Source organism: Bos indicus, chromosome 3, assembly GCF_029378745.1.
Source record: "Bos indicus isolate NIAB-ARS_2022 breed Sahiwal x Tharparkar chromosome 3, NIAB-ARS_B.indTharparkar_mat_pri_1.0, whole genome shotgun sequence".
In the NCBI taxonomy this organism is placed as follows: Eukaryota; Metazoa; Chordata; class Mammalia; order Artiodactyla; family Bovidae; genus Bos; species Bos indicus.
Window position 1 is genome coordinate 92,183,750 of NC_091762.1, and position 13,164 is coordinate 92,196,913.

General features: G+C 53.8%; 1 protein-coding gene across 8 annotated transcripts in view; it reads left to right on the forward strand.

Annotated features, from left to right (window-relative positions):
- SSBP3 (single stranded DNA binding protein 3) overlaps positions 1-13,164 on the forward strand; it is a 166,206-nt gene that overhangs the window by 85,213 nt on the left and 67,829 nt on the right. Inside the window, exon 1 of one of the 8 annotated variants that reach the window (XM_070786488.1) lies at positions 10,343-10,596. The exons of the other annotated variants lie outside the window; for them this stretch is intronic. Within the exon in view, the coding sequence (XP_070642589.1) occupies positions 10,468-10,596 (129 nt within the window). The 5' untranslated portion in view covers positions 10,343-10,467. Of the gene's footprint in view, positions 1-10,342; positions 10,597-13,164 lie in introns of those variants that run through there. 8 annotated transcript variants of the gene reach the window in all.

Below are 13,164 nucleotides of genomic sequence, written 5' to 3' on the forward strand. Positions count from 1 at the left end.
TATTTAAAGGAAGGTCTTTCTTTGCCCTAGATGAAAAATTTTATAACTCAGACTTCCCTACTTTTTGTACTAACTACCAAGTCCAACTGCGATGTGCTCGCTCGCCAAGGGGAGCGTGGTGAGTCCTTTCTGTCCCCTGACTGCCAGAGACTCTCAGCCGCCCAGGAGAGAGGAGAGACGGGGGCTGGAGGGAACAAAGGTAGAGCGGGCGCACCCTTGTGTTGCTGCCTGAGTTGCCCGTGCTCTCGGAGATGAAGGAAGACCAGGAGAGCTGCAACCCCGAGAGTGGGCACAGCCGGTGCTTCCTCTGTACAAGAAGGCTCTGGGAGTGCCCTGGTTCATCTTTCTGTTCAACAGTGTGTATGGGGCCTCCTGGGCACCAGGCTCAGTGGGGATAGGGAGATGGATGGGAGCCAGCAGTCTCTCCAGGCAGACAGAATCACACAGGGAGTTTCTATATGATGTGACAGATGGCTGGAGACGGTGCCATGGATGATCAGGGCTGGAGTGACAAGCTCTCCCGTTCTTTTGTTCTTTGGATTTTCGACTCCCTTCTCCCTTCCCTGTGCGATGGGGGCTTCCCTTACCAAGCAGGAAGGTTGGTCAAATCAACAAGTATCCCTGCCTTACCCAATGTTTGTTCTCAGCCGGCTTGTGACTGCATGGAATTTCCATGCTGGGAAGGGATGTTGGAAGCCAGCACCCCAGTCCCTACTGGGATACAGCCAGTGACGGGGAGCTCAATACCTAATGAGGCGCTACTACTCCAGAGTAGCCTCTACTACTCCAGAGACTTTCTCTCTACAGGCTTTGGAGGTCCTTTTTACGAAGGATCTAAAGAAAAATGTAAGGTTATAGAATATTTGTCCAGGGAAGCAGGATTAGAGGTTTCAGGCCCCAAGTCCCATCGATTTAACAATCTGCTTAACAAATCTTTTAGTTTTTTGAGGACCTCAGCTCTTGGTCACACTGTGACATATATAGAAGGGTTCTTATACCCGTGGGTCTGTAAAGTGGAAAGTCCTTTTTATTCACTGCTTCTCCACGGAGTTTGTGCTACATGGTATGTCCTCAGAAAAGCTTTTTTGGGTGTGTCACACACATTGGGTTGGTGTGGTTTGTCATGGTGTGGTCACCTACCCCCACCCTCACCAGAGAACCAAGTGATCCTGTCGCCCCTTGGAGACTGGGTCTAGGGTTACATGTTGGGCTGGGTGCTCTTTCCCTTCTCTTTGAGAACTCCTGGGAAGAGCCCTCAAATAGGAGGGGAAATTTGGGTGCTGGCCCTAACTCTGCTCCTTATTAACTGGCTGGCAAGGCCCCTCCCAGCCCCTATATTACATCTTGGCCCCTCTGGTACCTTCCAGGCCTGGAAAGTGAAAATCCCAGAGTTCATGCTTGCTGCCCTGAGGTTCAGGGAAACTTAGTTATCTTGACCCTAAGGAGCATCCGCTTAAGACCTCTGCACAGAGGCAATGGGCAGCCTGCAGCCGTGGGGGAATGGGGCAATCTGGGCCTTCGCACTTCGGCACAGGACCCCAGGGGACTTGACTTTGGCCGTCAGAAACCAGCGCACAGCAGGCTTTGGTGTGGTCATCTCCCCCACCCCCATCCTCTTCCTGGCTGGGGAGCAGGGAAGCCCTGAGTCAGGAGAGAACTGTGCAACCTGCAGACCATGCAGGCAGGAGGGAGGGTCACAGGACCCTGCTCCCAGCTGCCTTCCATTGTCTGATCGGCAGTGACCGCAGCCCCCACCCCCAGGTCTTCTTTTTGAGAATAAACATATCAACAGGATTGATTACCCGATCGGTCCCTGGGCAGCTGGCTCTGGCCTGCATCTGGAGCCGATTTCTCTGCTGTCACACACCCATTGTCTTGGATTGTTCACTTCCACAAATCAGAGGTTGGCTTCACCGCCCTAACCCTACCACGACCCCCAGATGCTTGTTTGTCGGTCGAATGAACACTTCCTGCTCAATGAAGGGAAAAAAAAAAAAAAGAGCCTGAAGCACACGTGGGCAGCCCTCAGTCCCTACTCTGCTCTGTTGTAGACAGGATGTTCCCATCCCAGCCCCTCCCTGGCCTCCGCCCGCCCTGGGCCTGCCTTTCCAAAGTGGATTCAGAGTGGAGGAGATGTTTCCAGGAAGCTGGACTGTCACCCCCTCTCCTCCCAACGGAAGGGACACCCAGGCGCTTCAGCTGTACACTGTCCCCAAGTGGGACCAGCAGGTTGTGAGCCCTGGCACCCCGGGCATGGGGGTTGGTCTGGTCTGAACGCTGGGCTCAGGATCTGTGATGTCCTGATGGGACAGCCTTAGGGGCACAGGGACGGTCGACTCTTGCTTTGCTTGGGGTGGGGGCTGTGAAGAAGTGTATGGAAAGGGTTCTCAGGTTCTGTATGAAATCCTGCCTGTCCTTCCAGGCACACTGTAAGCTTCACCCTCCTTGGAAAAAGAAGCCCCCCTCTGACCACTTGCCCCAGACACTCTCCCTTTCCTTTGAAATACTGCAAAGTTCAGAGCTGGCGGTGTGTGCTGAAGCCCTTTTTCCTGTGGGCTGCCGCTTTGTTGCACAAGAATGAGGAAGGCCGATTGGCCAGTGAGAGCTGGAGAGAAGCAGTTGGGTTTAGGCTAAGACAGATGTGTCCCAGAGCCTCCACCAGCTGCAGGGAGAGGCCTGGCTGCTGTAGGTGTGAGGCTGCAGAGCCTGGGCTGTGGGAGAATGACACCAGGACTCTGTGCTGTCTTATTGCTTTTTCCTAGTGACAGTAACTTGGCCCGTTCTCTAGCTGCAGACCTGTGTATGCACCAGACATGGGAGTAGGGATGGAGGTGGCCGGTGGAAGGGTTCAAGGTAGTTGGGCTGCTTTGCATAGCCCACTGATCTGTAGCTCCCTCCCTGAGCAGTTGTGGTGATGGTGGACATGACATGGCGGTCATGTCTTATCCTTGTGGCTATGTGTCTGGCTTGTGTGTTCTGATGAGAGTTCTTCAGAATAGCCTCAATCTGGGGCTCGTGTTGGTACAGTCCTTTTAGTTTTCCAAGCCCTTGGCCTCTCCTGTCCTTCATGAGCCCCACAACAGCCCCACAGATCAGGCAGGGTGCTTATCTTCCTTCATTTGGCCCCTACGCCCCCCAGGGCCTGGGAATCCAGTAGGGGTTGGACCCAGCTTTGCCCTCCAGGTTCTCCACACCACCTTGCTGCTTTCTGGCTTTTGTTCATAAGCAGAGCGCGTTCCCAGCTCAGCCCTTCCCACCCCTTCGTGTGACTATTTCCAGCCTAAGAGGACCTTGGTTCTCACTCAGAGCTGTTGGTGGGTTTCTGCCTTGAGGCCGGGCTGCCCAGGGCCGGGCCGTCCCTCTGCTGCCCCCTTCTGGGGTGACCCGTTCTCTCCCTGTGCCTGTCCTCTCCTTGCTTTCCCGGCAGAGTCTCGGCCTTGGTGTTGTCACTGGTCACGAGTGGTCGTCGGGGGAAGTAGACCCTAGCACATGTGACTTGGGACACCTGTGAAGCCGCTCGAGGCCCTGGAGAGCTGAGGGTGGGGACCTGGCTCCTTCTAGCTGCCATCAGCCCTCAGTGCAGAGACCCAGTCTCACAGGCAGACGGGCTCACCTTGCCCTGCCTGTCACACGTTATAGGCATTTCAGTTGTCTGGCGGAGCAGCCGGTGAAAACACTGTAAGGGGGGGAATGCTCCTCTTCCCAGGAGTGGAACCGGCAGGACCTGATACCCGGCCTTTCTCCCGACTCCCATCAGGGATGCTGCCCGCCCCAGCCCCGCTTTTCCACTTAGCTCTTGTTCTCCCCAAGGTCTGGACTAGTACTTTGTAGATGGCATCAGGGAACCACTTACCCCAATTAAAACAGCCAGAGCGGGGTGGGAGGAAATGGGCCGGGGTGTACTGGGACTGTGTTAGCTAATGCAAGGAGTGCTTTTTAAAAGGCAGGTAGAAAACTTTTTTTCTCTTTGTAGATTAATTAAAGCCCCTTCTTCAAATGAGCCTCTGGAAGGTGTGTCAATGGGCCCTGTTTTCCTGTGGATACCCAACTCTGTGCAAACTACCCCCCTCCACCAGAAAAAAACCTCCATACTCTCAATGCCTTACGAAATTTCTGTGAAAGGTGACCAAGTGTTTTTTAAAAGAGCTCCCCCTCTGCGATAAATGCCAGGTAGTGACTGAGCCTGCAGCCCCCCAGGGAGCGTGAAGAAAGCCGGGCTAAGCATTGAAGAATGGGCGGAGAGAGGGTAGGAGGCTGGCCGTACCTCCCCGAAGTCCCCGCGGCCTGCTGGCAGCAGCAGGCACAGAGCTGGGCATCTCGTCAGAGCCGGGCAGATGGCGTTCACCTGCTCGGGACGTGCTCCTTAGTGCTGGGGCCCTTGGAGTTGCGGGGATAATAACAGACAGCTGCCAGCTCCGGGCCGAGGTCTGTGGGCATTCAAAGGCTTGGAAGTGTGCGGGGAGAAGAAGCTGCCCTTGCTAGCTCGCTCAGGGCCTCCCCTCCCTCCTTGCCTCGCCTTTTGTTTTGAGATTTGTGCCCCCCTCCCTCCCGCACCAACATGCGAGCAACAAGAGCATTTTAATAGAGGACAGTTCTGTTTTGGAAACGACAAGAAAGCGCCTCGTCGAGTGTGACCTGGCCTCTCCTTTGTCCAGCCTACCCTGCTTTGTGTGCGTCTGCAATGGGTTTTGTTCCAGGGGGCAAAGGAGTTGGACATGGATTTGGTGTGTTCCTGGGGTTTTCTTTCTTTTTCCTTTTCTTGGCAGCGGCTAAAGCTTTGGGTTATTTCTGAGCACAGGGCATTTGGGGATCTAGGGATTTTCGGGACCACTCCAGGGTCTTTGAGTGACCGTGTGGTGTCAGAAACAGTGAGCAGCAGAGAAGGCAACTTTCCATCTGCCTGGCGTTTTCTCAGCCCATTGTGTACATGTGGAAGGGACAGATAATTTCTCAGAGTGCGATGGGCCTCGCATACTAGTAGGAACGTTTCCCAAGGTATCAATGAAACTCAAGGCTGACTGTTTTGAGAACCAGCTTCATTTCCTTTCTCTATCTGTAGCAAAAGGGCGCTGGTGCTTCCTTGGTGATCTGGTTACCACATCGTGGCTAAAGTCTGTGCAGGCCAGTGTTGAGTCCCCCTGGCCTGTCTCAGCAGCAGCATCTGCTCTCATTAGGCTACTTGCAAAAAAATGTATCTTGTTTGGAGGCAGCTCAGTTTGATGGGGTCTGGTAGAAATTTTATAACCTCCCTCCATACAGAACTCATGCCTCACTCACTCAGGCCAAGCTTGGGAGGCAGGTTTGCCCAGCAAAGTAGAGTGTCAGTAAGATGAAGTCTATTTGATGGTCTACGCTGCTGGAAGTTGGCATGCTTCATGGGCTTACATGCTCTGTGTGTGCCTCGTACAGCCCATCAGAGGGTGGTATAACTTTGTTACAGTGGTAATCAGACCAGCTTTTTATCTCTTATCCCTAATCATTCCAAACCAGTGGGATTTTTCTATACAGCCACCGGCAGAGATTGCCTTTTCCTTAGGGGGAACGGCCATTTTTCGGTTGGGCCACACAGCTTGTGGGATCTTAGTTCCTCCACCAGGGATTGAAACCTGGGCCCCGTGAATGAAAGCATGGAGTCCAAACCACTGGACTGCCAGGAAATTCGCTTTCTTTGGTATTCTTAATTTTCAGAGCAGACCTAATGGTGAATCCTTGCCCTTCTGATCAGTGACCTGTCCTGCTCTTCTGTTGTTTTAACTACTGATGAGCAGCTCTGGGGAGGGAGATGTGCTTTAAAATATTGCTTAGCTCATTCTATGAACACTAGAGATTCAGAGATAAATGAAGGCAGGGTCTCTGTCCTCGAGGAGCCCACCAAGGAGACAAACAGCCCTGAGCACAATACAGTGGGGTGGGTCCCAGGCAGCGTCCCAGCCAGGCTGCATCAGGCGTGGAGGACGGGGAAGACTGGTTGGTTCTGTAGGGCCGAGGAGATGCAGGGTGAGTATAAAAATTGGTCGAAGAGGTGATGACTTAGGAGTGGAGAGTGGGTATTTGCTGCACAGCCAGGAGGGTGGGGAAGCGATTATCCTCAAAGGAGGCTGTGTGCCCTCAGGTTCTAGGGCCAAAAAAGCAGAAGGAGAAGGATGTGATGGGGGCGTAGGGTACCCCGAGTTAGCGGGGCCAGTATGGCCTCTTGAAGCCTGAATTTCTCTCGTCCTGGGGGCTGTGGGGACAGGGAGCGGCTGGAATCCTATCTGAGTCTTTCACCATTAGAGTCCTCAGGTTGAGTGTCAAGGTCAGTAATGGTGGTGGGCCGCAGTGGAAGAGCCTGTGGGTGTCAGGTAGATACCAGCTCTGCCAGCTACCGCTGTGTGACCCTCGGTAAGCTAAGCCTCAGTTTCCTGCACTGTGAAATGGATCTTCTAAAGTATTTACGTCTTGGGGTTGGCGTGAGAAGTGATCATAGTAAGTGCTCGGCACGTGGAAGCACCCAATAACAGTGCACTACGGTTATCATCTATGTAACGATACTCCCAGCAACAGTTCTTAAGCAATGTCAGGGGGCTGGCCTCACTCTGCCCTGCCCCTGTCTTTCCCATTCATCTCAAGGATCACCCAGGTTAGGGGTGAAGCTGGTCAGTGAGGCCTCACTGTGGCCATGGCACTTTCCCTCTGTTACACAGCCTGGTTTCAAATAACCCGATGTTTGCCGATAATGAGCTTGGTGTCTTGGCCTGAAACTCTATGCCTGTTTGGACCTGTAGCTTTCCCCGGGTCCTCCAGTGGATTCGTCTGTGACATACGGCCGGCACCAGGCTAGAGCTTATCACACACCCAGGTGTGCTTTATCATGTTCCTCCCATTCTCTCCCTGAGCTCTGCCTCCCTGGGGAGGCTCCTGGGGTTCTGTGCAGGCAAGACTTGGTCCAGCCCTGGGAGGGCTTCCCATCCAGAAGAAGGAATAAGAAAGGAACCCAGGAGCTGCCAGCCTGGATAGTAGGGGGCGTCTGGGAAGGGCTCCTGAGGAACATGGCATTTTCATGGGACCCTGAGGTTAGGGAGTTTGCACACATGAGAAGGATGCAAGGGTGTCTTCGTGGAAGATGAGATATAAATAGATGACAGAGAGGAAACAGCTAGCAGGCAAGAGTGACTGGCCTTGGGACAAAACCGGGAGAGAAGGATCTTCCTGGGCAGTTCATAGGTTAAGATTTCAGTGCAGGAGGCGCAGGTTCGATCCCTGGTTAGGGAACTAAGATCTCACATGCCACATGGTGCAGGCCAAAAAGGATAAAGCTGGGAGAGAAAAGTCTGCTAGATGGAAAACCAGATAGTAATGACCCTCTTTGAGCCTTGAAACCAAGAGAGAATTTCCTTCTGCCTGTGGCCCATCCTTCATAAAAACATCCAAACTTGAGGCCTCTTGCTGCTTCTCTGTGACTCCCAGTTGCCCAGCCTGCAAAGGAAGCCAGTGGCTTCCAGCTTGAAGCTTTTTTTATGTGTCTAGGAACATTCCATGGGCCCGTGACTGCTCACCAAAGTAAGTTTCTGCTCTCCTAACTGGATCTAATTTGCCGTTCCTCGGCCGTGACATCTGATAATAGGAAATTTACTATTTATTGAATGCTTATCGTGTGCTGCCTGCCATGTTAGGCAGGTGCTGTGACCCCATGGACTAGGGAAGGGAGGCACTGGGGGATCAGTGACATTGCCAGGGGAAGGGCTCGGGTCTGCGCCGGGTAGTTCACATCTCCTGAATCTCTTGATTCCTTATAAGGACCCTGGGGAGTAAGGTAGCAGTTTCCTTCTTACCCAGTTGACAGCCTGATGTCTTTCAGCATGCAGATGTAATCAGAACTGGGATTTGTTACCTCCCGCTAGACGTGGTTGGCCCAGACTTTCTCCTGTCTCTTGTGGTGCATGTACTGGCCCGCGAGTGCTCCTCTGAGAGTGGCACCAGGTCCCGGGCATCCTCGCCTCTCCATGGGGGTGGCGGTATGGGTTTTCTGTATCACCTTCTCTGCAGTTACAGCGGATCAAGGCTCACCTCAGCAGAGGACAGCTCAGCCTTCAGTCCAGGGCCAGGGCTTGTTCTGATGCGTGAGGACCAGTCTGTTCTCTGAGAGTGTCCCCAAAGCTCAGCTTTCAACGTTGTACCAACAGCGTTCTCTATTAGTAGAACATCCTGGGGCCTGGCTCCGGCGACCCCTCTGGGACTCTGCTCTTCTTTCTCTGCCTCTGGCTGCCTGCTATTCACATGGCCTCTGCACACACTGATCTTCCGCGTGGAATGACCTGGCTTTCTGGAGCACCCTCCCCCCACCCCCCACACCTGCTGAACCCTTTTCCCACCCTGCTTTCTAAGCCCTCATTCAGCCCTTTTCCTTGGAAAGGCCTCTTCAGCTGTTCTATGTGAGAGTAGCTAGCCCTGGGCCCCCGTGTCTGGTGCCCGTTTGGAATGTGTGTTTCCTGCTCCTCAGAGGAAACCTACTCTAGAACTCTCTAATTCCTCAAACTCAGGAAATTGAGGCACTGCTGCTGGTTTCTGGAAGGCAGGTGGATGGGGGTGACTGGTTCAAGGTCCCTGAAGTCGCATGGAGTCATTGTTCCTGGCTCCCAGCTCCACACAGCAGTTTTACTGCCTGTTCTTCTTACCAGAAGCTGCAGGTCAGAGCCCTGCCCACTTTCCATGCCTTCTGTCACCTGGCTCCTGCACACCTGGCCACGCCCTCGCCTGGTTATATTCAGATCTCAGCCCTGCCTGGGCATCCTGTACAGGCTCAGGGCTGTCCCCTCTCTCCCTCGGCTGCCCTTTCCGGGCTTCCCCTTGCCTGAGATGCCATCTTCTTTCTCCTTTGCTCTTGTCTACATCGTCATTCATGGAGCAAATGTCTTAGAGGCAGTGCTGTCCGATAGAAATACAATGGGAGCCAGACATGTCATCTTAAATGTTCTGGTAGGCACATGAAAAAGGTATAAAGAAACAAGTAAAATTAATTTTAAGAATGTACTTTACTTAGTCATATGAACATATGTCCGAAATACTGTCATTTTAAGACGTAATCAGCATAAAAATCATTACAGTTATTTAACGTTCTTACTTCTCATACCAAGTCTGTGAGATCTAGTCCGTATTTTACGCATCTCAGTTTGAATTGCCTGTGCTTCAAGTACTTAGCACCCTTTGCAGCTGGGGCTTCCATGTTAGACCTGTGGGTGTGGGGAGTTAAGAGCATGAGGTCTGTAGAGGGGTGGACTTGTCTTATGTTGTCTCTTGACTGTGCCATTTTATTAGCATGGGCCTTGGGGAGGGTGATGTCCCCTGTCTGAGCTGGTTATCTGCAAAAGTGTGCATCCTCACCTCATGGGGGTTGTCGGAAGAACTGAATGAAGGGCTCATGTAGGGACTCAGCACAGCATCCAGCACATAGCATCCGTCATTGTTTATATTGAAACAGTGACTCCTTGAGTGACTACCAGGGGCCGGCTTAGTGCCAGGACCTACCCCCCGGCCCCTGGGCTGACCTTCAAGGTAGTCCACCTCGTAGGCCCTGCCTACACAAGGGCCATGAGGGGCAGGGAGATGGGCCCGCTCTGGACAGGGGCTCTGGCAGGAGCACAGAGGAGGGGGTGGTAATCAGGAGAGGCTTCCTGGTGGAATCCCCCCCACCCCACCCACTACCTCAAGCTCACCTTGGGTCCCTCGGCCTCCAGAGCCCTCTGTGACAACACTGGCGCCCCTGTGACTCCCGTTTGCTAACTCTTTGTCCTGTGTAATTAGTGCGGCGTGCCTCCCTCTTGTCTCTAATTGTGTTGTACAGCATGTACTTTATTATATCAGGGTATAATACCGTGAGGCTGGCAGTTATCTTGTTCACTAATTGTTTCGTGTGTCTGTCTCGTCTGCCCCGCCAGATTACCCGCTCCTTCTGAGCAGCCAGCGCTGTCTCCGTAGCTTTCTGTTCCCCCAGCCAGGGAGGGCTGGGTATCAGGGCCCAGGTTCGAGTCCTGCATTCCCTACACTGATTTGGTCTGGCTGCAGACAAGTCACTCTCCTTCCTCTTGTGAGCAAGCAGGGTGACACAGGGACATTTAAGCCCCATTCTGCCCTAACATCCTCTGAAGTAGTGGATTTCTCTCCGTAGGTTGAGCTTCAGTGTGCCCAAGGTGGTGCACGGTCCTTCTTGGCCTACCAAGTAAACACGGAGCATCCATGAAGCGCCAGCTGTTGGGAAGATCCTGGTGAATGAGAAGATTTCTACTCTCAGGGTGCTTACAGTTTAGAGAAGGGAATGGATTTAAAGGAGTAAAACTGTCAATATTGTATTTAATCCGACTTGTGATCTGCATTCATTTAGTGGATCTGAGTATGTCGTGTGCAGCCTTGCCTTGTACTGAGCAGTAGAGGGGTGCCCTCACGCTTAGCAGGTGGAGGGGAACACAGACACACAGACACCCTCACAGGAAGATGTCAGCATGCACGTGGGGAGGGTTGGGGGCCCTCCAGGGGGGTGTTTTACACCTCCTGCCCAGAGTCCTCTCAGAATCCAGAGAGCAAAGTACAGAGTTGGAACCCCCTTCCCTCCTGCGCTGCGTGGTAAGGCTGGGGTGTTTGTGCTGCTGCCTGGCACATGATTTGGGGGAGGACACTAAACACAAGCCAGATGAAGGCGCTGCCCGCGGGTGCCTGGGAGCAGGGGCGGCCCTGGGAGCGTGCGGCTGGGGCACCCTTTATAATCACAACACTGCGGCAAGGGCTCCGGTCCCGGGTGGCGACGGGCGGGGGAGGCCGGCTTCCCATCTGCTCGGCCTCCTTTGGCTCTGAATGGATTAGTTCTGTTTGGGTTGGAGCTTACCGTTGTGTGTGTTTTTCATCCCCCTCCCGTTTGTTCTCTCTCCCTGGCCTGAGCGCCCGCTCAGAGCGGCGAGGGTCCCGGTGCGGGCAGGGAGGATTGTGAAGTGGCCATTATTCAAGCAAGAAAGGGAATAATTGGAGTTTGCGTTCTTCTGGGCTTCTATGGAAACTCGGCTGGGGCTGGGGGGTGGGTGGGGGTGAGGCCTCGGGAGAGTGAGAAGGTGGGTGTCACTGTAGAAACTGGGGTATAGCGTGGTGTGTGTGTGCGTGACCCCACCTGGTGTGGGGTGCCCCTTAGCTGAGTTGGTCCTGGGAAACCACAGTTGATCTGGTGGTGGTGGTGGTTCTCACAGATGGGGCGTCTGAGCAGCTCCGATTCATACCAGAGGATTCTGGTGAGGCTTCTGTCGCAAGCCACTGTTGGCAGGGAATGGGTATTACGGGCTGTGTGATGTGGGAAAGGACTCCGTGTGGGCCTGCCGCTGACCTCACCAAGGGCCCTCTGTCTGAGCCTGTTTTCCCAGTCTATCAAGTGGGGGTGGTGATTGCTATCATGCAGGCTTGCCGAGGGGGCAGAAGGTACGTGTGTAGGAGACACGGGAAGCGTGCAGTAGAGCCTAGCCTGGTCTTTGTGACACTCCGGGGACTCTGGGTACGGGGGGTGTTGGCAATGCCCGTGGACCCCGCTGGATTTCTTGTTGGGCTCAGGGAGCTTCTGCAGGTAAAGCAGACTTATGGGGACCCAGCACTGGTTTTATACCTCCTCTTTGAAACAGAAGGTCTGTCCCTCCCATCGGTGGTCCCTCAGTCTCCACTGGGAGCCCTGCTGTGGAATGGATGTTTGGGGAGAGAGGGGTCGGGGGAGGCAGGGGAAGCGACCGCAGTCTTGGCCTTTCAGAGTCCACATTCTAGCTTAGAATCAGAATTTCACACATGTGGAACAATTAGAGAAAAATAACAGATGGTGTCTGATCAGATGTCAGCGCCCCAGACGGCCCCACCCTCCAGCAGAAATAATCCTCCTTTCTCTGGGATCCCGGAGCGGGGTGCAGGCTTGTGTGGTACCCTGCGTGCATTGGTGTGTAATTGGTCGTTAGTGCCATTAGTTGTGCAATAGCGCATGTGGTTGAGTGCCCCACATGCTGGGTCCTCTCCTCAGTCCTTCCTTCTGTGTTGGTCCAGCAAGTGCTCAGGGCACTTGAGCCAGCCGTCTCCCCCGGGGCCTCCAGGCTGGCCTGTGCGTCCCCTGCTGCTGCGCTCTGGAGCCCGCGAGCAGCTCTTCTTGTGCTGCCTCTAGACCTCTCTGACACCCCGCTTTCTTGGATGCTTGGTCCTGGTGGCCGTCTCCTGAGCTGGGTCTTGCTGTAGGAGCTTTTGGCTGACCTAGAGGATGAGGATGAAGAGCCTAGCCAGCCACAGGTCCAGTGCTGCTCACCAGTGGTGTGACGTCGACACTCCCCTATCCTTCCTGAGCCTCCCTTTTCTTGACTTTAAAAAGCTGGGATTGGAGTAAGCAGTGTTTCTGGTGTTGGTTCTGAGACATCAGGTTTCTTTTGGAGGTTGTGCTGGCCTGAAAATGCCTTTGGTTTGCTGGGCCTGGAGATGCCTCATAGACCATTTGCCTTCTAGAATCTGATGGTCTAGTGAGAAAAACAGACGTAAGCAGATGCTCATGGTGCTGCAAAGGGTCCCGTCACTGGATGTCCCAAGAGAGGGCCCTCCTGGCTCGACCCAGAGGGCTTCCTGCATGCGGTGGCTTTTTTGTGGGGGTCCCCAAGAGAAAAAAAGAGGCAGAAGATGGTGACTGAAAGGGAAGAGTGTGACAAGAGCATTGCAGGGTAGGGGCTCCCTGGAGATACAGTGGTAAGTCTCCATACTTCCAGTTCAGGGGGCACAGGTTTGAACCTGGTCGAAGAACTAAGATCCCATGTGCTGCCTGACAACGGCCCCCCCCCCCCCAAAAAAAAAAAGAGAGAGACAGAGAGCATTCCAGGGAAAGGGAAGAGCCTGTATAAACACTTGGAAGCTTAAAAGACTTGCCATGTTCAGGAAGGAGGGCCTATGGGGGTGGAGCTGAGACTGAAGGGCCTAGGGCAGCGTGCAGCCTGGAGCAAAGTCCTCTTGGATTGTGAGCCTGCCCATGAGGTCTGCTTGGGGACAGGAAGGAGGACAAGAGGACGAGTAGGCAGATCCATGAACAAAGGAGGCTGGTGCACTGGTCCAGGAGCGAGTCCAGTGGAATGATGGGGAAGACATGGTCTGGGGTGTTGTATGGAAGCTAGGAATCAGCCTGGCCTATGGAGACCTGGC